Genomic DNA, 23,616 nt, shown 5'->3' on the forward strand with positions numbered 1-23,616 from the left:
CTGGTCGCCACTGGTGATGTGTGGTTATGGAACATCAAAAGCTTCCTGCTCGATCAAAAAGCATCTGGGGCTGAAGCCCTCGAAGCCCAGCCCTAGTGATGCCACTGGACAATGGCCCATCACGTCATTGGGAGCTGCTCGTCATTTTGTCAACAAGGCAGCATGTTGATCATTCAGAAACATAGATCTCTTTTCCATAAAATACATTTTTGCATTTTCAAACTTGTTTTCATTGGGAAGGCAGATAAAGCGTTTATCAAAAGCAATCACCGTTGCATGGAAAACACATAATCCTACTCATTAATACACGTGCCTAAATTAGGCTACATCACTTTTGTTTTGAGCCGACATAGCCTTTGAATACCAGGCTCACGCCTGGGAGGCAGTGCGGTTCCAAATTTAATGCAGTCAACTTTCGTCTACACGGGCGCCGAGTTTCATCGAAACCCCTCTTCCTCTTGGAATGTGCTGGTTCTGAGACAGAGGCGGAGTTGAGGACAAAGGTTTTATGGGAAAAACGGAGGACATCAACAACTTTTCAACGGGACTATAAACTATTAAAGCACTAGTTCTACATTAAGGTAAATGAATACTTTATTTGTTGAAGGTGGTTATCACTTTACACTACGATAGGATTTGGTGTTGCTCAGATGGTATTATATTAGTGAACTGGCTATTTCTTCGGTGGATATGAACATATTTTAGTGGGCTACTCAAAAGTAAATAGTTCTCAAGGATGACACGAATTATAAACGATGTATTATGCCAGTTAATTCAGTTGATTTGCACATAGTGTAAAGTGCAGAGCGGGCGTTTTTTTTTTTTTATACCAGCAGGAAATCACGAGTTGTCCTCAAGATGCCTGGGTTTGAGCTGTAGATCAGACGTGCCCCGCAAGTGTCGCTCAGTATTCCGAAACATTGTTGCCAACACATATGTTTCTACATTAGTGAGTGGCAATTCCAGTCCTCGGTGGACTGAGTGGTGTCATTTCTCGTGTGGCCTCAAATTGATAGCCTGGTCCCAGATCTGTTTGTGTTATCATGTCAAAGCCTTGTCACTCCGGAGTGGTATACAACGAAGTAAACTAGATCTACTCAGGATTTTATAATACTAGCCAGCTTAACATTCCAGGTCAGGCTTCATCCATACTACGACGGTAGATGTTGCTTTTCTGCCGATCCACGGCCTGTTCACCCCACCCCGCTACCACCTAGAAGGCGTAGACAGTACAGGTGCATCAAAACTGGGATTTAGAGACAAACAGCTTCTTATTTTTGGTTTGTGTGTATTGCTAGGTATTACTGCAGTGTTGGAGCTACACTGAACGCCAATGTTAACGTAAAATGTGGGTCCCGTGTTTCATGAGCTGAAAAAAAGAGCCCATCCAGACATTTTCCATACACACAAAAAGCTTATTTCTCTAAAACTTTGTGCACACATTTGTTTATATCCCGGTTAGAGCATTTCTCTTTGCCAATTTAATCCATCTACCTGACAGGTGTGGTATATCAAGAAGCTGATTAAACAGCATGATCATTACAAAGGTCAAATAAATCAAATTGTAATGGTCGCATACACAAATTTAGTAGATGTTATTACTGGTGTAGCGAAATCCTTGTGCAGGGGACAATAAAAAGCCACTTTAAAATGGGCGGTTTTGTCACACAACACAATGCAACAGATGTATCAAGTTTTGAGGGAGCGTGCAATTGGCATGCTGACTGCAGGAATTTGCACCAGAGCTGTTGCCAGAGAATTGAATGTTCATTTATGTACCATAAGATGTCGTTTTTTTTCAAATTTGGCAGTAGGTCCAACCGGCCTCACAACCACAAGCCACGTGTATGGCGTGTGGGTTAGCGGTTTGCTGATGTCAATGTTGTGAACAGAGTGTCCCATGGTGGCGGTGGGGTTATGGTATGGGCAGGCATAAACTAGGGACAACAATCCCAATTGCATTTTATTGATGGCAATTTAAATTCACAAAGATGCCATGATGAAATACTGAGGCCCATTGTCGTGCCATTAATCCGCCGCCATCACCTCATGTTTCAGCATGATAATGCACTGCCCCATGTTGTAAGGACTTGTACACAATTCCTGGAAGCTGAAAATGTCCAATTTCTTCCATAGCCTGCGTACAAGACATCACCCATTGAGCACGTTTGGTATGCTCTGGATCGACGTGTGTTCCAGTTCCCAACAATATCCCGCAACTTCGCACAGCCATTGAAGAGGAGTGGGACAACATTCCACACAATCAACAGCCTGATCAACTTTATGCGAAGAAGATATATCGCGCTGCACACCAGATAAGGACTGGTTTCTGATCCACACCCCCACCTTTAAAAAAAAATAGTATCTGAAATTGATAGATTAGGGCCTAAATCGACTGATATCCTTGTGAACCTTTTACTCGGTAAAATCTTTGAAATTGTTGCATGTTGCATTTTTATATTTTTATTTAGTATAGAAACACAAACATTTCGCTGCACCTGCGTTAACATCTGCAAACCTCTGTACACGACCAATAAACTTTGATTTGAACCTGCTACGTTTATTCTCCTAACCTGCTATGTTTGTTTCTAACCTTCCACCTTAATGGTCCTACTCTGCCTAACTTGCTTAACTAAAATGCTGTTAGGTTTCGACACACACCCACTGGTGTTGATGATCCCACTTGTTTCGCAATGTTCACATTCAGACACACCCCAAGTAGGCCTATGGAGTTCCCATACTTGCGTCCACCTCCCACAAGCACGCTTTTTACTGTGCGTGCCTGTTGCAAATGGCTAGCAGCATTTCCCAAACTCTGTGCACATTTTGGTTTTTGCCCTAACACTACACAGCTGATTCAAATTATCAAAGCTTGATGATTAGTTGATTATTTGAATCAGTTGTGTGGCGCTAGGGCAAAAACCAAACATACACCACTTGGGGTCCCGAGGACCGAGTTTGGGAAACCCTGGAGCTAGTGGAAACCCTGGAGCTAGTGGAATGCCGGAACATCAATTCATGGGACAAGTCAGTGCCACATTTTCATTTGTGTCAAAATGAAATAAAAGTTATCTTGCAAATTCATCAGGAAGTAGGCTTTATTTTAATACTTATTGTTAATGCCATCTTGTTGTGTGATTATCAATGCACAAGCACCCTTTTCCCACTGCTATCGCTCCTTCTTCTACATGTGGAACAGCTTGTTGCATTGTGGCCATAGACATATAATCCATAGAAGGGTTTTGGAATCTCAATTTGACTTTAAAACGAATGCGCTAGCAGTGGCTGCCAGTCTTAACTTGAATGGAAACTGCCATCAATGGATTAAAGAGTATGTCTATGGTTGGTTGCGGCTGTGTTTGCCTTTCGCAAATTTCAAAATACAATCTCGCGAAAAACGTACAGTTTGGAAAGCAAATTCTGTCATTACTAAATGTGTAATGTGATCGGTATTAACAATTTGTGACCCACCACCTGGATTCGGTCCTATGTAGCAAAATTTGAAATGTAGTTTTTTACATTGGATAAAAGTAGAGGCTCTGAACTAGAAAATGGTATATCATACACTGTGGTTGAGGAACAATTACAAAGTAAACTTGTAACCCTGCTGTTGAGAAAATGGCCTGTGAATGTTTTGGTACACCTACTGGAGAGCTCTTCTTTGTCTACACCCATCTCTGGAAAACACACACTATATCAAATCTAAGTTTATTTGTCACATGCACAGGATACAGAAGGTGTAAACGGAATAGTGAAATGGTCACTTTCATAGTGGAGTATTTTATTTAGACATGTAGCTAGCTAGCTAAACAATGAACAATAATCCCAACTCTAATGCCGCGTTCAAAACAACTGGGAAAAATCTATTTGAACAGTCATCCAACTCGGGAAATTGGGCCACTTTCTAGAGCTTTGTTTTGCAAATTTCCATCATACAAACTGAGGCAGCAGACTTTGTGAAAATTAATATTTGTGTCATTCTCAAACGTTTTGGCCACGACTGTACATATCTACCTGCCTTCATGTACACATCTACCTAAAATAACTCATACCTCTGCACATTGACCTGGTACTTGTACTCCCTGTATATACCTCCATTCTTGTGTATTTTATTCCACTTGTGTTACAATTTGTTATTATTATTTTGAAACTGCGTCGTTGGAAAGGCTCGTAAGCAAGCATTTCACGGTAAAGTCTACACCAGTTGTATTTGACGCATATGACAAATACATTTTGATTTGATTTGTAGTATAGGGCTCTGGCATGACAAGGAGTTGACATGACACAAAGGAGAAAAATAAAGGAGAGCCACACACTCAACGTTTCGACAGACGAGCTGTCTTCATCAAGGTACAATGACAAACACTGCGGGGTGACTCATTTTATATAGTGTCAAAAGACACTTACAGGTGTCTGTAATCATGGCCGGGTGTGGCTTGATATCATTGGTTAATTCTCATATTTTAAAATAGCATCCAAAAAACCTAAATGGATAGCATACGATCATAGATACAACTTGGCTACATATGCTTACAAACATTTACAATAGCAAAATCACAAGAATGGCTTCAGATCAAAGTCTACGTTGAGACCGAAGGGAGCAAGGGTCTTTAAATTAGAGATCCAGGCAGCCTCTCGTTTTAACAATAAATTGTCGAGGTCACCCCCTCTCCTAGATCTTGTACCAGGCTATAGAATTGTTATTGTTGCTATTTTACACTCGTTACATTGGTAAAACCATTTGTTGACCATTATCACTAAATGTATTAAAGCTTTTTGACTACAAAATAAATAAAACAATTATTTATTGTAATGATAAAATCTATTGGTCTAGATTTTCTTAGGAAATTCAACATAGGTTGGCCACACAGTTCACTTGCATCTTGAGTCAAAGGGTTTGGTTTGTTGACATCTTGCATGCTTTTGCAATGTTTAAAATGAGAAGTATACTCGTATTGTACAGTACAATGAATGACTGTCTATTTTTTGTGTATATGAAAATACGATGGTTACAATATGTATTCCAACGCCTAATCAACATGCTGGGGATGATATGAACCTTGTTAATTCTAGTAAATTGGTTAAAATAACAATGTCAATGTTAGGAAATGAAAACCTTAGACAAACACTAGGGCTATTGAGTTATTGTACTTCAGACAAACTTGTGACATTTGATAACTAAATGGTAAATCCCAAAGCTAACTTCTAACCAGGAAAACCACAGTCTCTTTGTGGTGGGCCACCCCACTCCACCCGCTCCTGCAGCACCATGTCCAAGTACCTGAGGCATTTCACCACGGTGGGTGATAACCACACAGCCCATTGGCACAATGAGGGGCTGCATGAGGCTAGAGAGGAGCCGGGACCAGCCACAGGACAGCTTCCCCACGGGGAACTCACCTTCAGAGGCTCCCTGAAGAGACTCTACAGCTCAGAGAGATTCCAGGTATGGAATATGCGTGGAGTAGGCAATGGTCATACTATCTATCCAACACAGTTAGTCAATGTTACCTTTGCTCAAATCAAATGTCAACTGTCAACTGTGGATGGGGAATGTGTGTTTCTCAATCTAGGCTGCAAATGTGACAGTAAATTAACTCCCATTCTCTTGTTGTACATTGTTGTCAGAAGGTTGGTCTTTACTGATGTTGGGTGTTTCGCTGTGGTTTGGATCGCTATGGTATTCGTCTTTGATGTTGAGTGTTTGCTTTTGGTTTAGATAGCTGTGGTGTGCCTGGTCATCCTGGATGCCATCTTTGTGCTGGGCGAGCTACTGATCGACCTGTCAATCATCAAGTTGGCGCATGGGCACGTTGCCCCTCAGGTGAGATATGTCCACTGAGTGGCGAAGCGGTCTAAGGCGATGCATCTCGGTGCTAAAGGCGTCACTACATACCCTGGTTCAATTCCGGGCTGTATGACAACTGGCTGTGATTGGGAGTCCCATAGGGCGGCGCACAATTGGCCCAGTGTCGTCCGGGTTAGGGGAGAGTTTTCCCAGGTTAGGCTGTCGTAAAATATGAATGTGTTCTTAACTGACTTGCCTAGTTAAATATAGGGAATAGGTTGCCATTTGGCACACGGATCTAGACATGCGTGACCCAAACCTTCTTACAACTCCTCCTCTGTCCTTTCCCTCTTCACCAGGTCTTCCACTACCTGAGTCTGGCTCTTCTCACCTTCTTCATGGTGGAGCTAGCTGGAAAGCTCTTGGCCTACCGGCTGGAGTTCTTCCATCACAAGTTTGAGGTGTTTGACGGGCTGGTGGTGATTGTGTCCTTCATCCTGGACATTGTGTATATCACCCGTAAAGATGCCTTTGATGGCATGGGCCTCCTGATCCTCCTCAGGCTCTGGAGGGTGGCCAGGATAGTCAACGGTGAGAGATCCCCCACTGGTCGTGTTCATTAGGCACTCCCTGGACATGTCCAATAAAAAACACAGATTTTAAGGTTTCCATTGTGAAACATGTTGAAGCTTGCCCCAATGAACACAACCTTTTATGTCACATACAGTAGCTAGCAAGGTCACCAATGTCGCAAAATGGGTTTGTGTCCAACATGGCATGTTTTCTTCAACCACCCAGGAATCCTGGTGTCTGTGAAGTCACAGGCCGATCGCGAAGTTCAAATACTGAAGGAGAGCAACGATCACCTGGTACAGCAAGTTAACGACCTACAAGAGCACAATGGCAAGATGGTGAGTTGGGCAGCCCCCGGGAACCCAAAATCCCACCTGCCCGAGACCCGTTAAGGCATTTACATTCTACATCTTATCAAGAGCATCAGTCAACAAACCTGGTTTTAACCCACCCTTCAATCTCTTCCCCCCTTTTTAGGAACAAGAGAACAGTAAACTACGAGCTATCCTCCGACAGCATGCCATTGAGTTCTGATGCAGGAAGAGGAAGATGATGCCGTTTTCATTATCCACTTATAGTGTCATTGGAATTGTTTAATAAACAAGGGTATATTCTAAATAGTGTTCACCATCCATACACCATTTCAGTAAGTAATTCCACAATGACTGGAGCTTACACTGAGTTACTAGCCTGGTCCTAGATCCGTTTGTGCTCTTGTCAACTCAATTGTTGTCATTGTCAAGCCAAACCTTTGGCATGACAATGAGTGAAAATAAGTTGGTATGAAAACACATTGGCACTCAGACTAGATACAGTTGAAGTCGAAAATTTACATACAGCTTAGCCAAATACATTTAAACTCAGTTTTTCACAATTCCTGACATTTAATCAAAGTAAAAATCCCTGTCTTAGGTCAGTTAGGATCACCGCTTTATTTTAAGAATGTGAAATGTCAGAATAATAGTAGAGAGAATGATTTATTTAAGCTTTTATTTCTTTTATCACATTCCCAGTGGGTCAGAAGTTTACATACACTCAATTAGTATTTGGTAGCATTGCCTTTAAATTGCTTAACTTGGGTCAAACGTTTCAGGTAGCCTTCCACAAGCTTCCCACAATAAGTTGGGTGAATTCTTTCTGACAGAGCTGGTGTAACTGAGTCAGGTTTGTAGGCCTCCTTGCTCGCACACACTTTTTCAGTTCCAATTTTCTATAGGATTGAGGTCAGGGCTTTGTGATGGCCACTCAATACCTTGACTTTGTTGTCCTTAAGCCATTTTGCCACAGCGTTGGAAGTATGCTTGGGGTAATTGTCCATTTGGAAGACCCATTTGAAACCAAGCTTTAATTTACTGACTGATGTCTTGAGATGTTGCTTCAATAGATCCACATAATTTTCTTTCCTCGTGATGCCATCTATTTTGTGAAGTGCACCAGTCCCTCCTGCAGCAAAGCACCCCCACAACATGATGCTGTCACCCCCGTGCGTCACGGTTGGGTTGGTTTTCTTCGGCTTGCAAGCCTCCCCCTTTTTCCTCCAAACATAACGATGTTCATTATGGCCAAACAGTTGTATTTTTGTTTTATCAGACCAGAGGATATTTCTCCAAAAAGTCTATTCCCCATGTGCAGTTGCAAACCATAGTCTGGCATTTTTATGGCGGTTTTAGAGCATTGGCTTCTTACTTGCTGAGCAGCCTTTCAGGTTATGTCGAAATAGGACTCGTTTGACTGTGGATATAGATACTTTTGTACCTGTTTCCTCCAGCATCTTCACATGGTCCTTTGCTGTTGTTCTGGGATTGATTTGTACTTTTCGCGCCAAAGTACGTTCATCTCTAGGAGACAGAACGCGTCTCCTTCCTGAGCGGTATGACGGCTGCATGGTCCCATGGTGATTATACTTATGCTTGCGTACTATTGTTTGTACAGATGAACGTGGTTCCTTCAGGCATTTGGAAATTGCTCCCAAGGATGAACCAGACTTGTTGAGGTCTACAATTTTTTTTCTGAGGTCTTGGCTGATTTCTTTTGATTTTCCCATGATGTCAAGCAAAGAGGCACTGAGTTTGAAGGTAGGCCTTGAAATACATCCACAGGTACCCTTCCAATTGACTGAAATGATGTCAATTAGCCTATCAAAAGCGTCTAAAGCCATGACATCATTTTCTGGAATTTTCCGAGCTGTTTAAAGGCATGGTCAACTTAGTGTATGTAAACTTCTGACCCACTGGAATTGTGATAAAGTTAAATAATCTGTCTGTAAACAATTGTTGGAAAAATTACTTGTGTCATGCACAAAGTAGATGTCCTAACTGACTTGCCAAAACTATAGTTTGTTAACAAGAAATATGTGGAGTGGTTGAAAAACAAGTTTTAATAACTCCAACCTGTGTATGTAAACTTCCGACTTCAACTGTAGATTCCACATCATGAGCCAATGTTAGGTCAACCTTCCAACCATTATCTGCATATTCAAGCTGATTTTAAAAGCTGATCACATTTAATTGACTAGTAGGATTCATATCATATGCCAGTATCCTGCTTTGCAATACAAAGTTCCATAGTTCCAAATGTATGGGTTTGTATGTGCCATGCCTGTATTCAAATAAGCAATGAATTGTCATCTAATTTGTTGTAAATAAGACCCTGTAATGAATTTGTTGCATCTGGCTGTTTTTCTGAATACCACTGTTGCCTGCTATGTAAAGACAATACAAGTATGAATCACTGAAAATATGACATTTTATTTGAAAAAAGTTTAACCATGTACAAATAAATAAAAGCTTAGGTATTTGCTAACAGTATTTGAGTACAACGAGAGAACCAACCGTCTGTGCAATATCAGTTTTGTTTTGACATTCAATTTGATCAGTACACTGATTGACTGTATAGATATCCACACTAGCATACCACTCAGAATGAAGCAATGTATTGGCTATGCATTTTAAGTGGTATGCTGGTGAGGATATTAGAACATACAGTGCATTCAGATTTTTTTCCCACATTTTGTTACGTTACAGCCTTATTCTAAAATTGATCAAATAAAATTCTCAGTCTACACACAATAACCCATAATGACAAAGCAAAAACAAGACATCTTTGCCAAATAATAAAAAAAACTGATCACATTTACATGCGCATTCAGACCCTTTACTCAGTACTTTGTGGAAGCACCTCTGGCAGGGATTACAGCCTCGAGTCTTATTGGGTATGACGCTGCAAGCTTGGCACACCTGTATTTGGGGAGTTTCTCCCATTCCTCTCTGCACATCCTCTCAAGCTCTGTCAGGTTGGATGGGGAGCGTCGCTGCGCAGCTATTTTTAGATCTCAAGAGCTGTTAATTCGGGTTTAAGTTCGGGCTCTGGCTGGGCCACTCAAGGACATTCAGAGACTTGTCCTGAAGCCACTCCTGCATTGTCTTGGGCTGTGTGCTTAGGGTTGATGTACTGTTGGAAGGTGAACCGTCGCCCCAGTCTGAGGTCCTGAGCGCTCTGGAGCAGGTTTTCATCAAGGATCTCTCTGTACTTTGCTCCGTTCATCTTTCCCTCGATCCGAACTAGTCTCCCAGTCCCTGCCACTGAAAAACATCCCCACAGCATGATGCTGCCACCACCATGCTTCACCGTAGGGATGGTGCCAGGCTTCCTCCAGACGTGATGCTTGGTATTCAGGCCAAAGAGTTCCATCTTGGTTTCATCAGAACAGAGAATCTTGTTTCTTATGGTCTAAGAGTCCTTTAGGTGCCCTTTAGCAAACTCCAAGTGGGCTGTCATGTGCCTTTTACTGAGGAGTGGCTTCCGTCTGGCCACTCTACCATAAAAGCATGATTGGTGAAGTGCTGCAGAGATGGTTGTCCTGGAAGGTTCTCCCATCTCTACAGAGGAACTCGTGAACCATCGGGTTCTTGGTCACCTCCCTGACCAAGGCCTTTCTCCATCGATTGCTCAGTTTGGCTGGGCGGTCAGCTCTAGGAAGGGTCTTGGTGCTTCCGAACTTCTTCCATTTAAGAATGATGGAGGTCACTGTGTTCTTGGGGACCTTCAATGCTGCAGACATTTTTTTGGTACCCTTCCCCAGATCTGTGCCTCGACACAATCCTGTCTTGGAACTCTATGGACAATTCCTTCGACCTCATGGCTTGGTTTTTGCTCTGACATGCACTGTCAACTGTGGTACCTTTTATATAGACAGGTGAGTGCCTTTCCAAATCATGTCCAACCAATTGAATTTACCACAGGTGGACTCCAAGTTGTAGAAACATCTCAAGTATGATCAATGGAAACCGGATGCATGTGAGTCTCATAGCAAAGAGTCTGAATAATTATGTAAATCAGGTATTTCTGTTTTTTATTTTTAAACATTTAAAAAAACCTGTTTTCATTTCATCATTATTGGGTATTGTGTGTAGATTGAGGATTTAAAAAAAATATTTTTGAATAAGGCTGTAACCTGGAAAAGGGGAAGGGGTCTGAATACTTTCCGAATACACCGTACCTGCCCTCTCTTCCGTCTATTGGTCGTTTATATAAAAGGGAAGAAGTCGTAAGGCAGCTTGGCGTTGAAGCCCGGCTGGGCGGCTGCAGACAGGTAAGAAGGTCATGGAGCTGGTGACTGACATGACATGGCTGCCTCCAGAGAGTAACGCCTGAGGAAAAGGAAAACTGGCAATAAAACATACGTCGGGTGTTACATAAAGGTGTCATGACACTGACCAGAGGTCTGGAAGATGGACTTGTGCCATCACTTGGCAATATGTTTAAGACAATTGTCGTGTCTTTGGCTATGCCGGATTAAGTGATATGACATGCTAACTTATAAAATTATTTCTCTGTAATTAATATTACCTGATTAAGCTAATCATGTAAATGTAATTAACTAGAAAGTCGGGGCACCACAGAAGAACGTTTATAGAGCTGTTATCTTCTGAATAAACTCTTAAAATACTTAGTAATATTTTACATCGATAGCAGTCAATATTAACCCTTCTCTTATTTTCAGTCTCATCATGAAAGTTGTAAATTCTTGGTTATCTGCACGAACCCAGTCTTTACTAAAATCATCCATACATCAATTGTCTTAAAATCATTTATTTACTACACTAAGTAATTAACAGAAAACATACAAACAGTAACTATCGTCACAAAGGATGGGTAGAGGAATGTGCCCTACTGGCTAACAAGCATGGCTGGTCTGTTAGACAATGGGCCATAAAACGGTAAGCTGAGAAGTTACACAGAGTTCATTAATATTAACAATTGACAATTGAAGGCTCACTCATTCGGGAACAATTGCAATCAATATATATTTACGCTCATGTGTCGTCGGGATTCTTGTTGGAGAGTTTTGTTCTGATGGAGAGTTTGTCAGCGTTCTCTCTCTCGGTTAGAATGGATCTTTCAGAGCGACATTCATTAATGTCGTCATAGAATGGATGTGGTTGGTCTTCGCGTTCGATGATATAATTTACTTAGCTGCAGACTAATAATTAATATCAAAGACTTGTTCTTATTCTGTCGATATCGATAGTCTAAATGTTAACCACGTGGTATGGTTCACTTTCAGTAGAGTACTTGGCTGGTCAAACCTATGGGCCAAACTCACAATGGAGTGGAGGCCTGGTCTCTAGAAATGTAAATCAGGGGGTGTTTTATAGTGCCCATAGAACAGGCTTGTCAAATGACGCCTGGTCCTGTATGTGTCCCTGGGGGCGTGCCTATGACTGAGTTCGACTTGGTTACAGGAATACAATTCTATCACATTAACATCAGTACATAGCATCTCAATGTATTACAAATAGCTTTATCCTTATTAATACATTTTATACAACCATGTGGATTCAAGTCTCATCGCTGAGGCTATCATGTAAACCATTTTATGGTAATATGGCTATATTGTCTCTCTATGAAACATGTGATAGTAGATTCTCCTCTTGGAATTTTTACAACCCTGGGTTGGGGGAAAGGTATGTTGGGTGATGGTACAAAAGGGAGGGGGTCAACTGTCCTTCCTGTACCCAAAGAGGCCAACGTCATGACACAATGCAGTTACTGTTGATTGGAGGGAATCTATCAAGGCTTTAACAGTAGCTTACAATCTCTATGGAACGTCTATTGTTCCATGACAGGGTAAATAATGACTTTGGACTACACTTACATTACATTTTGGTCATTTAGCAAACACTCTTTTCCATAGCGACCTACTGTCAGTAAGTCAGACACTTAGCAATGTAGTCATGTGTGCTGTGGTTGCTTTTAAGCACTAGTAAAAAGTGTTATACAAATACAAGCTGATAAAGTTAGATTGATGTGTTAGCTAAGGGTTGTTTTTAAGCACTTAGTGACAAATGTTTCTATAAAGAGCACTATACAAACAATGTTGTACAATCAATATTACATTGGGCATGTCAAATCCAAGCATTAAAACTCATGGATGCAACTGTTTATGTAAAATTGTTGTGTGTTGGTTGTCCTGAAAAGAAAATGGTAAAACACTTCACTGTGAGGCTAAATATAAGGGCTGGACATGCAGATAAATGCATTTTTGCTGGGTTCTCAGGACTGATAGGGTTAATCTACTACTTTGTGTTATCATTGGTGTATGTTTAATGTAATGGTCGTTGTCTTAGTATCTCATTGAAAACAAGCTTTTTTCAAGTTACCATTATGCTTTATAAATAAAGAAAGTACAACTTAACCACTGTGTATGGGATAACAGCAACATCTACAGTGCCTGCAGAAAGTATTCACATCCATTTCATTTTTCAAAATTTTCTGTGTTACAGAATTTAAAATGGATTAAATTTAGATTTTTTGGTCACTGGCCTACACACAATACTCCATAATGTCAAAATGAAATGATACAGTTGAAGTCGGAAGTTTACATACACGTTAGCCAAATACATTTAAACTCAGTTTTTCACAATTCCTGACATTTAATCCTAGTAAAAATTCCCTGTCTTAGGTCAGTTAGGATCACCACTTTATTTTAAGAATGTGAAATGTCAGAATAATAGTAGAGATACGGATTTATTTCAGCTTTTATTTATTTCATCACATTCCCAGTGGGTCAGAAGTTTACATACACTCAATTAGTATTTGGTAGTATTATCCAAAGCGTTTGACACAGTTGATCATGAAATATTACTTTCTAAATTGCATTATTACGTTTTCATGATTATACATATAATTGGTCATATAGTTTGTTTATGCAAATGACTGTGGATCTACCAGGGCCAAGATATCCTGTGTCGTGCCACAGGGTTCGATAATTGGACCTTGACTATTCTTAATCTATATCAATGACCTTGGTGCTGTGTCTTCTACCGTACTTCCCATTCTCTTTGCTGATGATACCAATTTGATTATATCACACCATAATATTTATTCACTAATTAATGAAGCCAACTCAGGCATGGACACATTTTGTGAATGGTTCCAGATAAACAAATGATCTTTAAAATGTTAAAAATCCAACTTCATTGTATTCACTAGTAAGAATAAGAAATATAGTAAAAAAAATTTTTTTTTAAAAAGGGCCAGAATCTCAATTGGTGAAAATGAAATGGAACAAGTCACATCCACTAGATTCCTCAGAGTTCTAATTAATGAAAAGTTATCCTGGAAAGATCATATTCAATTTGTCTGCAGCAAAGTGATGAAATCTGTTGTTTCATCAGAAAGATTAGTGGTTTGGTTCATTAGACTTGCTTCCTAACTCTATAGTATAGCTTAATTTCCTCATATCTCATTTACAGTAAATATTGTCTGAGCCAGAACACATGCCTCCAACCTACACAAATTATTCATCATACAAAATACATTTGCAAAACTAGCCACCTCCTCTAATTACCTGGCTCCATCTGCACCTTTGTTTAAGAAACTCAATATCTTGTCTATTTATGACATTAATGTACGCCAACTATGCACTTTCATCTACAAATACTCATACCTCCCAGACAGTTTATCTAAACCCTTCAATGGATTCTTCCAGGTTCATTCTGAAATCTTATCAGAAACCAGCAACATGTTGGGTCATTAGCTTTCTATTTCCTTACTACCGGTTAAACAAATGTAATTTGGAAATTATGTATCAAAAAAAAAAGCTCAGCGAAAGAAGCAGAGATGACAGAGAAATGTTTAACTAGATTGAAGCATTCATTCTATAATTTATGACATTCTGGTGAGCGAGAGTTTATTTAGTCTTTTAGGGCAACATACTGTAATGACAGAAGGGAAGTTGCATGTATCTAATTATACACAAGTTGACTAACAAGCCTACCAAAATAGCCTTCCAAAATGTCTGAAATTAGAAGCAGAAACATGTCTAAATTAGGCACAAACAAAATCAGGCACCCCCTGTGAAAAAAATCTTTCTGCCATATCTGACTGTATAGACTACAGCACGGGTTAGGGTTGGGTGAAGCCCTCAGATTTGCACTTTATCATATAGTTGGGCAGTTACGGATGGGTTATTAGCAATTTCGGGAGGGTGAACAAACAGTTGACCCGCGCACTACTAGTGACCACATAACCAACCTCTAAACACCGTAGCCGTAGTCTCCGTAGCCAATGTGAGTAAGACCTTTAAACAGGTTAACAATCACAAGGCCGCAGGGCCACACGGATTACCAGGAAGTGTACTCAACTGGCAAGTGTCTTCACTGACATTTTCACCCTCTTCCTGTCTGAGTCTGTAATATCAACATGTTTCAAGCAGACCACCATAGTCCCTGTGCCCAAGAACACTATTATAACCTGCCTAAATGACTACCGACCTGTAGCACACATCTGTAGCCATGAAATGCTTTGAAAGGCTCGTCATGGCTCACATCAACACCATTATCTCTATTGCACTCCACACTGCCCTTTCACACCTGGACAAAAAGAACACCTATGTGAGAATGCTGTTCATTGACTACAACTCAGTATTCAACACCATTGTGCCCTCAAAGCTCATCACTAAGCTAAGGACCCTGGGACTAAACACCTCCCTCTGCAACTGGATCCCGGACTTCCTGATGGGCCGACCCCAGGTGGTAAGGGTAGGTAACAACACATCCGCCACGCTGATCCTCAACACGGGGGCCCCTCAGGAGTGCGTGATCAGTCCCCTCCTGTACTCCCTGTTCACTCATGACTGCACGGTCAGGCACGACTCCAACACCATCATTAAGTTTGTTGATGTACAACAGTGGTAGGCCTGATCACCGGCAACGATGAGACAGCCTATAGGGAGGAGGTCAGAGACCTGACCGTGTGGTGCAAGGACAACAACCTCTCCCTCAACGTGATCAAGACAAAGGAGATGATTGTGGACTACAGGAAAAGGAGGACCGAGCATGCCCCCATTCTCATTGATTAGGCTGCAGTGGAGCAGGTTGAGAGCTTCAAGTTCGTTGGCATCCACATCCCCAACAAACTAACATGGTCCAAGCACACCAAGACAGTCGTGAAGCGGGTACGACAAAACCTATTCACCCTCAGGAGACTGAAAAGATTTGGCATGGTTCCTCGAGATCATCCTGATGGGCTGCATCACAGCCTGGTATGGCAACTGCTCGGCCTCCGACTGCAAGGCTCTACAGAGGGTAGTGTGTACAGCCCAGTACATCACCGGGGCCAAGCTTCCTGCCATCCAGGACCTCTATACCAGGCGATGTCAGAGGAAGGCCCTAAAAATTGTCAAAGACTCCAGCCACCCTAGTCATAGACTGTTCTCTCTGCTACCACACGGCAAGCGGTACCGGAGCTCTAAGTCTAGGTCCAAGAGGCTTCTAAACAGCTTCTACCCCTAAGCCATAAGACTCCTGAACAGCTAACCAACTGGCTACCCAGGCTATTTGCATTGACTGGAGATTGTGATGGGGACGGTCGTCTGGAAGTTTGGGCAGCAGAGACCTGTGAGTGAACAGCTTGAATACAGACAGTCAGAGCTATACAGTACTTCACCATAGTGTCATCCAACTGATGCAGCTCTGGGACTGCAGCTGGTGGTGTCACGGGTCCTCATGGGATGGGCCATCAGTACCTCATGTGGACTGAGGCAAGTTTTCCGGACTTGGGTGGAACACATTGGAAATGGGTAGCGCATCCACCCAGGTAAGTCCTGTTTGAGCACAGATTTTTGCAAGTTTATTTTTCAGAACGCCATTATAGGGTTCTATAGTGTCCAGAACTCTCCGGGTGAAACGGTACATGCAAATTCTTCTTAACTTACATCATGTCAGTCACACCGTTCTTTCATTATCTTCGAGGTGAAATGGGTTTCCCTATCGCTACCTAATTGTGGTAAAATGTATTGTACCAGGCACAAAGCCACAGTCTTTGCTTCTTAATTAGATGTGGGGAAGGCTTCAGTCCATTTGGAGTAACTGTCAACCATTACTATCATGTACCTTTTTCTTTTACAGGCAGGCATGTGAACAAATTCAATTTGCAAATTTACAAAAGGGCCCCAGGGGACCGGTAGGCTAGACAAGAGGTCGATACTTGCTTTCCTGTGTTCTTGACAAATTAGACATTGGGCACAGATTTGTGCGGCGATTGTAGTAAATTTGGGTGCGTACCATTTTTTTCTACAAGCACTTTCAATTCCCCCTTTGGACACATGCAACACACCGTGATACATGCATTCGAGGTAAACCAACAAACTGGGGGGAGCCACCAGGCGACCGCTCTGGTGCCTCCATAACCCATCATCATATAGTTTACAATTATACCCAGTCCATTACCATTTCATTTTGTTATCAGTAGCATCTTGTAAGGCAGCCACATCATTTACAGTAACTAAGTCAGAAAAAGGAACTGAAATTTTCTGTCGGCACATTCCCTTAGGGTTTGCAAGATAACTGTCTTAGCAGCTGCATCAGCCCTAGCATTGCCTTGAGAAACATCATGTCCATGAGTGTGAGCTTTACACTTTACACATAGAAATCTGCCAAGGCAGCATAATAGCGTCCAACAATGCTGCAATAAATCAAATCAAATGTTATTGGTTACATACACGAGTTTAGCAGATGTTATTGTGGATGTAGCGAAATGCCTGTGTTTCTAGCTCCAACAGTGCAGTAATATCTAACAAGTAATATCTAACCATTTCACAACATATACCCAATGCACACAAATCTAAGTAAAGGAATGGAATTAAGAATATACAATATATGGACGAGCAATGTCTGAGTGGCATAGACTAAGATACAGTAGAATAGTATAGAATATAGTATATACATATGAGATCAGTAATGCAAGATATATAAACATTATTAAAGTGACTAGTGATTTCAAGTCTATGTATATAGGCAGCAGCCTCTGTGCTAGTGATGGCTATTCAACAGTCTGATGGCCTTGAGAAAGACTGAAAAACATCTTCTCTCGGTCCCAGCTTTGATGCACCTGTACTGACCTCGCCTTCTGGATGCTAGCGGGGTGAACAGGCAGTGGCTCGGGTGGTTGTAGTCCTTGATGATTTTTTTGGCCTTCCTGTCATATTGAGTGCTGTAGGTGTCCTGGAGAGCAGGTAGTTTGCCCCCGGTGATGCTTTGGGCAGACCACACCACCCTCTGAAGAGCCCTGTGGTTGCGGGCGGTGCAGTTGCCATACCAGGTGGTGATACAGCCCGACAGAATGCTCTCAATTGTGCATCTGTAAAAGTTTGAGGGTTTTAGGTGCCAAACCAAATTTCTTCAGCCACCCGAGGATGAAGAGGCACTGTTGCACCTTCTTCACCACACTGTCTGTGTGGGTGAACCATTTCAGTTTGTCAGTGATGTGTACGGCGAGGAATTTTAAGCTTTCCATCTTCTCCACTGCGGTCCCGTCGGTGTGGATAGGGGGGTGCTCCCTTTGCTGTTTCCCGAAGTCCATGATCATCTCCTTTGTTTTGTTGATGTTGAGTGAGAGGTTATTTTCCTGGCACCACACTCCCAGAGCCCTCACCTCCTCCCTGTAGGCTGTCACGCCATTGTTGGTAATCAAGCCTACTACTGTTGTGTCGTCTGCAAACTTGATGATTGAGTTAGAGTCACGCTTGGCCACGCAGTCATGGGTGAATAGGGAGTACAGGAGGGGCTGAGGACGCACCCTTGTTGGGCCCCAGTGTTGAGGATCAGCGAAGTGGAAGTGTTGTTTCCTACCTTCACCACCTGGGGGCGACCCATCAGGAAGTTCAGGACCAAGTTGCACAGGGCGGGGTTCAGACCAAGGGCCCCGAGCTTAATGATGAGCTTGGAAGGTATTATGGTGTTGAATGCTGAGCTATAGTCAATGAACAGCATTCTTACATAGGTATTCCTATTGTCCAGATGGGATAGGGCAGTGTGATGGTGATTGCATCATCTGTGGATCTATTGGGGCGGTAAGCAAATTGAAGTGGGTCTAGGTTGACAGGTAAGTTAGAGGTGATATGATCCTTGACTAGTCTCGCAAAGCACTTCTTGATGACAAAAGTGAGTGCTACGGGGCGATAGTAATTTAGTTCAGTTACCTTTGCTTTCTTGGGTACAGGAACAATAGTGGCCGTTTTGAAGCATGTGGGGACTGCAGACTGAGATAGGGAGAGATTGAATATGTCCGGAAACACACAGCCAGCTGGCCTGCACATGCTCTGAGGACGCGGCCAGGGATGCCGTCTGGGCTGAAAGCCTTGCGAGGGTTAACACGCTTAAATGTTTTACTCACATTGGCTACGGAGAAGGAGAGTCCACAGTCCTTGGTAGCGGGGAGCGTCCGTGGCACGGTGTTATCCTCAAAGTGGGCGAAGGTGTTTAGCTTGTCCGGAAGCAAGACGTCGGTGTCCGCAACGTGTCTGGTTTTCCTTTTGTAGTCCGTGATTGTCTGTAGACCCTGCCACATACGTCTCGTGTCTGAGCCGTTGAATTGCAACTCCACTTTGTCTTTATACTGATGTTTTGCCTGTTTGATTTGCTTGTGGAGGGAATAACTACACTGTTTGCATTCATCCATATTCCCAGTCACCTTGACATGGTTAAATGCGGTGGTTCGCGCTTTCAGTTTTGAGTGAATGCTGCCATCTATCCACGGTTTCTGGTTAGGGTAGGTTTTAATAGTCACAGACTATTGGCTGCATCATGTTATGTGTATGCTTGTCATTGACAAGGACTAGGGAGTTTTTTTATATGAAAAGAAACGGAATAGATCTAAGCACAGGCAAAATCCTAGAGGAAAGCCCTGTTTAGTCTGCTTTCCAATAAACACTGGGAGACAAATTCACCTTTCATCACAAGGCCAAATATACACTGGAGTTGCTTACCAAGACGACACTGAATGTTCTTGAGTGGCTTAGTTACAGTTTTGACTAAAACTTGTCTTAAATCTATGCCAAGACTTGAAAACAGCTGTATAGCAATGTTCAACAACCAACTTGACAGAGCTTAAAGAATAAAAAAATAAATAATGTGCACATATTGTACAATCATGGTGTGCAGAGTTCTTAGACTTACCCAGAAAGACTCACAGCTGTAATCGCTGCCAAATGTGATTGTAACATTTATTGACTCAGGGGGTTGAAAACTCATCTAATCAAGATATAGGCCTATTAGTGTTTTCTTTTTTCTTTCTTTTTTACAAATATTATAATTTTTGGAAAATGTGGAAAAAGTAAAGGGGTGTGAATACTTTTTGAAGGCACTGTATATCAAGGCCTGTTAAACTCTAAGTTAGATGACCGTATGCAGAAGATGTCTAGGTTAACCTGCTGGACATACATTTGAAGTCGGAAGTTTGCATACACTTAGGATGGAGTCATTATTAAAACTTGTTTTTCAACCACTCCACAAATTTCTTGTTAACAAACTATAGTTTTGGCAAGACAGTTACGACATCTACTTTGTGCATGACACAAGTCATTTTTCCAACAATTGTTTACAGACAGATTATTTCACTTATAATTGTCAGGGTGTTGGGTGCGTACTGGTAGCGAAGTCAGGTGCAGGAGAGCAGAGAGTTGTGAACAGGCGCACACGTTATTGAGGCAGGAGAAAACAGCAGACGGACGCAACTATGTCAAAACCTCCAGCCATAATAGCAAAAGTGCAGAGCACAAAACACAGTCACAAAAGCTAATGATATCAAATAAACATACTACGTGCAATAACAAGGATCATAAACACCAGCCTGGCGTGTAACTTCAAACACGTAACACGAAACAATTTCACACAAAGACGTGGGGGAACAGAGGAATAAATACATGCAGTGTGATTGGGAATGTAAACCAGGTGTGCAGGGAACAAGACAAAACAAATGGATACATGAAAAATGGAGCGGCGATGGCTAGAAAGCCGGTGACGTCGACCGCCGAACGCTGCCCGAACAAGGAGAGGAGCCGACTTCGGCGGAAGTCGTGACAGTACCCCCCCCTTGGCGCGCAGCTCCAGCGATGCGCCGACACCCGCCTCGGGGATGACCCGGAGGGCGAGGCGCAGGGCGATCCGGCCGGCGACGGTGGAACTCCCGCAGCAGTTCAAGGTCCAACACAACCCAGCACCTCTCCTCCGGGGCGTACCCCTCCCACTCCACGAGGTACTGAAGGCCCCCCGCCTCGAATCCAGGATGGAACGAACAGAGTACGCCGGGGCCCCCTCGATGTCCAGAGGGGGCGGAGGAACCTCCCGCACCTCAGATTCCTGGAGTGGACCAACCACCACCGGCCTGAGGAGAGACACATGGAATGAGGGGTTAATGCGGTAATTGGGGGGAAGTTGTAACCTGTAACACACCTCGTTCACTATCCTCAGGACTTTGAATGGCCCCACAAACTGCGGGCCCAGCTTCCGGCAGGGCAGGCGGAGGGGCAGGTTTCGGAATCAGTCGTCCACTGCTGGAGCCTCAGTCTGACTCGGATGTCAAGGAGCCAGAACCGGAACCGGCTACCCCAATACGGAGTGAGTTCTGATACCCCAATATGGCGGAGCGAGTTCTGGGCCATCTCTGCCCAGGGCACGGACGCTGCCCACTCCCCCGGCCGGTCCTGGCAATAGGACCTCAGAAACCTACCCACATCCTGGTTTACTCCCTCCACCTGCCCGTTACTCTCGGGGTGAAAACCTGAGGTAAGGCTGACCGAGACCCCCAGACGTTCCATGAACGCCTTCCAGACCCTCGACGTGAACTGGGGACCCCGATCAGACACTATATCATCAGCCACCCCGTAGTGCCGGAAGACGTGTGTAAACAAGGCCTCTGCAGTCTGTAGGGCCGTAGGGAGACCGGGCAAAGGGAGGAGATGACAGGACTTAGAAAAACGATCCACAACGACCAGGATCGTGGTGTTACCCTGCGAGGGAGGAAGATCGGTCAGGAAATCTACCGACAGGTGCGACCACGGCCGCTGTAGAACGGGTAAGGGTTGTAACTTACCTCTGGGCAGGTGCCTAGGAGCCTTGCACTGGGCGCACACCGAGCAGGAGGAAACATAAACCCTCACGTCCTTAGCCAAGGTGGGCCACCAGTACATCCCAGTCAGACAGCGCACCGTCCGACTGATTCCCGGAAGACCAGAGGAGGTTGACGTGTGGGCCCAATAGATCAACTGGTCACGGACAGCAGACGGAACGTACAGACGCCCAACGGGACACTGGAGGGGAGCAGGCTCTGTACGCATCGCCTGCTCAATGTCCGCGTCCATCTCCCACACAACCGGCGCTACCAGGCAGGAGGCCGGGAGTATGGGAGTCTGATCCATGGGCCGCTCCTCTGTGTCATACAGCCGGGACAGTGCATCTGCCTTCATATTCTGGGAACCTGGTCTGTAGGACAGGGTAAACACAAAACAGGTAAAGAACATGGTCCACCTTGCCTGACGAGGATTCAGTCTCCTCGCTGCCCGGATGTAATCCAGGTTGCGGTGGTCAGTCCAGATGAGAAAAGGGTGTTTAGCCCCCTCAAGCCAATGTCTCCACGTCTTCAAAGCCTTAACCACAGCCAACAGCTCCCGGTCCCCCACATCATAGTTCCGCTCCGCCGGGCTGAGCTTTTTTGAGAAGAAAGCACAGGGGCGGCGCATCGGTGGCATGCCCAAGCGCTGAGAGAGCATGGCTCCTATCCCAGCCTCGGACGCGTCCACCTCCACTATGAACGCCAAAGAGGGATCCGGTTGGGCCAGCACGGAAGCCGAGGTAAACAGAGCTCTTAGGTGCCCAAAAGCCCTGTCCGCCTCAACCGACGTACAGGACCCCCCTTCAGCAGTGAGGTAATGGGAGCCGCCACCTGGCCAAAACCCCGGATAAATCTCCGGTAGTAATTGGCAAACCCTAAAAACCGCTGCACCTCCTTTACCGTGGTGGGAGTCGGCCAATTACGCACAGCTGAAATGCGGTCACTCTCTATCTCCACCGCTGATGTGGAAATACAATACCCTAGGAAGGAGTCGGCCTGCTGGAAGAACAGGCATTTCTCAGCCTTCACATACAGGTCATGCTCCAACCAGGGGCGGAAATCCCGGGGGGAACGGGGGACACACGACCCCCCCATCCTGGGAAAAATATGATTTGTCCCCCCCAATATATCACTGAAACATAACTATGTAATTTAAATAATATTAATAATACGCAATGAAAGCAATTGTGCTGATTATAGACACTTAATAGCGCGTTTTTAAGTTTCAAAAGATTGCGACCCCCCCACCCTTTGCCTCACAATGGTTTGATCCACTGCCAGTTCCTTAGTTGGCAAGGTAACAGAGGGGTCGTGTCCACTGTCTGAAAGGCACTCAATGAACGTAACTGACGTGAGGTTAATCCAGTCAATCGCGCACACACACTAGCTGAATATGCAGAGCTAGCGCGCAAATATTAACTATTAAGCTAGCTAGTACCTATTCCATTTATGTGGCCTCATCAAAGATGGAATCTTTGCTATCGTCAATTTATTCCAAGATCAGCATGCAGATGATGTAAATTAGTGCTTCAAAGTCCCTGTGATAAGGTTAGCGATAAACTGAAGTCCAAACTGAACAGAACTACACTCTCTTCTACCATTGTCTTAAATATATTTAATGGTCTCGGTACAAAAGCTAAATTGTCGCAAGGGAACTTTTATTTATTTATTTTATTTCACCTTTATTTAACCCGGGTAGCAAAGATTATAGCAAACACCACTGAAACGGAATTGGTGCTCGCTAGCTTTGCAAATTCAGCTATTGTTGGAAGCCAGCCAATATGAAACAAACTATTAAAATTACAAAAGGTTGCAACATATGTTGTGTAAATGGTGAACTCATACAGCTGTCAACTCTTGTC

The 23,616-nt window shown here is 43.4% G+C and overlaps 1 protein-coding gene across 4 annotated transcripts; it reads left to right on the forward strand.

The window, feature by feature from the left end:
* Positions 1-231: 231 nt before the first annotated feature.
* LOC115208035 (voltage-gated hydrogen channel 1) lies at positions 232-6,979 on the forward strand. 4 transcript variants are annotated; one of them, XM_029775750.1, is made up of 8 exons: positions 232-581; positions 2,137-2,422; positions 4,250-4,350; positions 5,199-5,446; positions 5,720-5,824; positions 6,148-6,379; positions 6,587-6,699; positions 6,839-6,979. In XM_029775750.1, exons 4-8 carry the CDS (start codon positions 5,270-5,272, stop codon positions 6,893-6,895), a joined length of 684 nt encoding a protein of 227 aa, XP_029631610.1. In that variant the 5' UTR covers positions 232-581; positions 2,137-2,422; positions 4,250-4,350; positions 5,199-5,269; the 3' UTR covers positions 6,896-6,979. The 4 variants fall into 4 exon arrangements, with proteins under 4 accessions (XP_029631610.1, XP_029631609.1, XP_029631611.1 ...); XM_029775749.1 differs by lacking the exon at positions 2,137-2,422; XM_029775751.1 differs by lacking the exons at positions 2,137-2,422; positions 4,250-4,350 and having other exon boundaries at positions 5,214-5,446.
* Positions 6,980-23,616: the final 16,637 nt, after the last annotated feature.

This window comes from Salmo trutta, chromosome 14 (genome assembly GCF_901001165.1).
Source record: "Salmo trutta chromosome 14, fSalTru1.1, whole genome shotgun sequence".
Taxonomy (NCBI): domain Eukaryota; kingdom Metazoa; phylum Chordata; class Actinopteri; order Salmoniformes; family Salmonidae; genus Salmo; species Salmo trutta.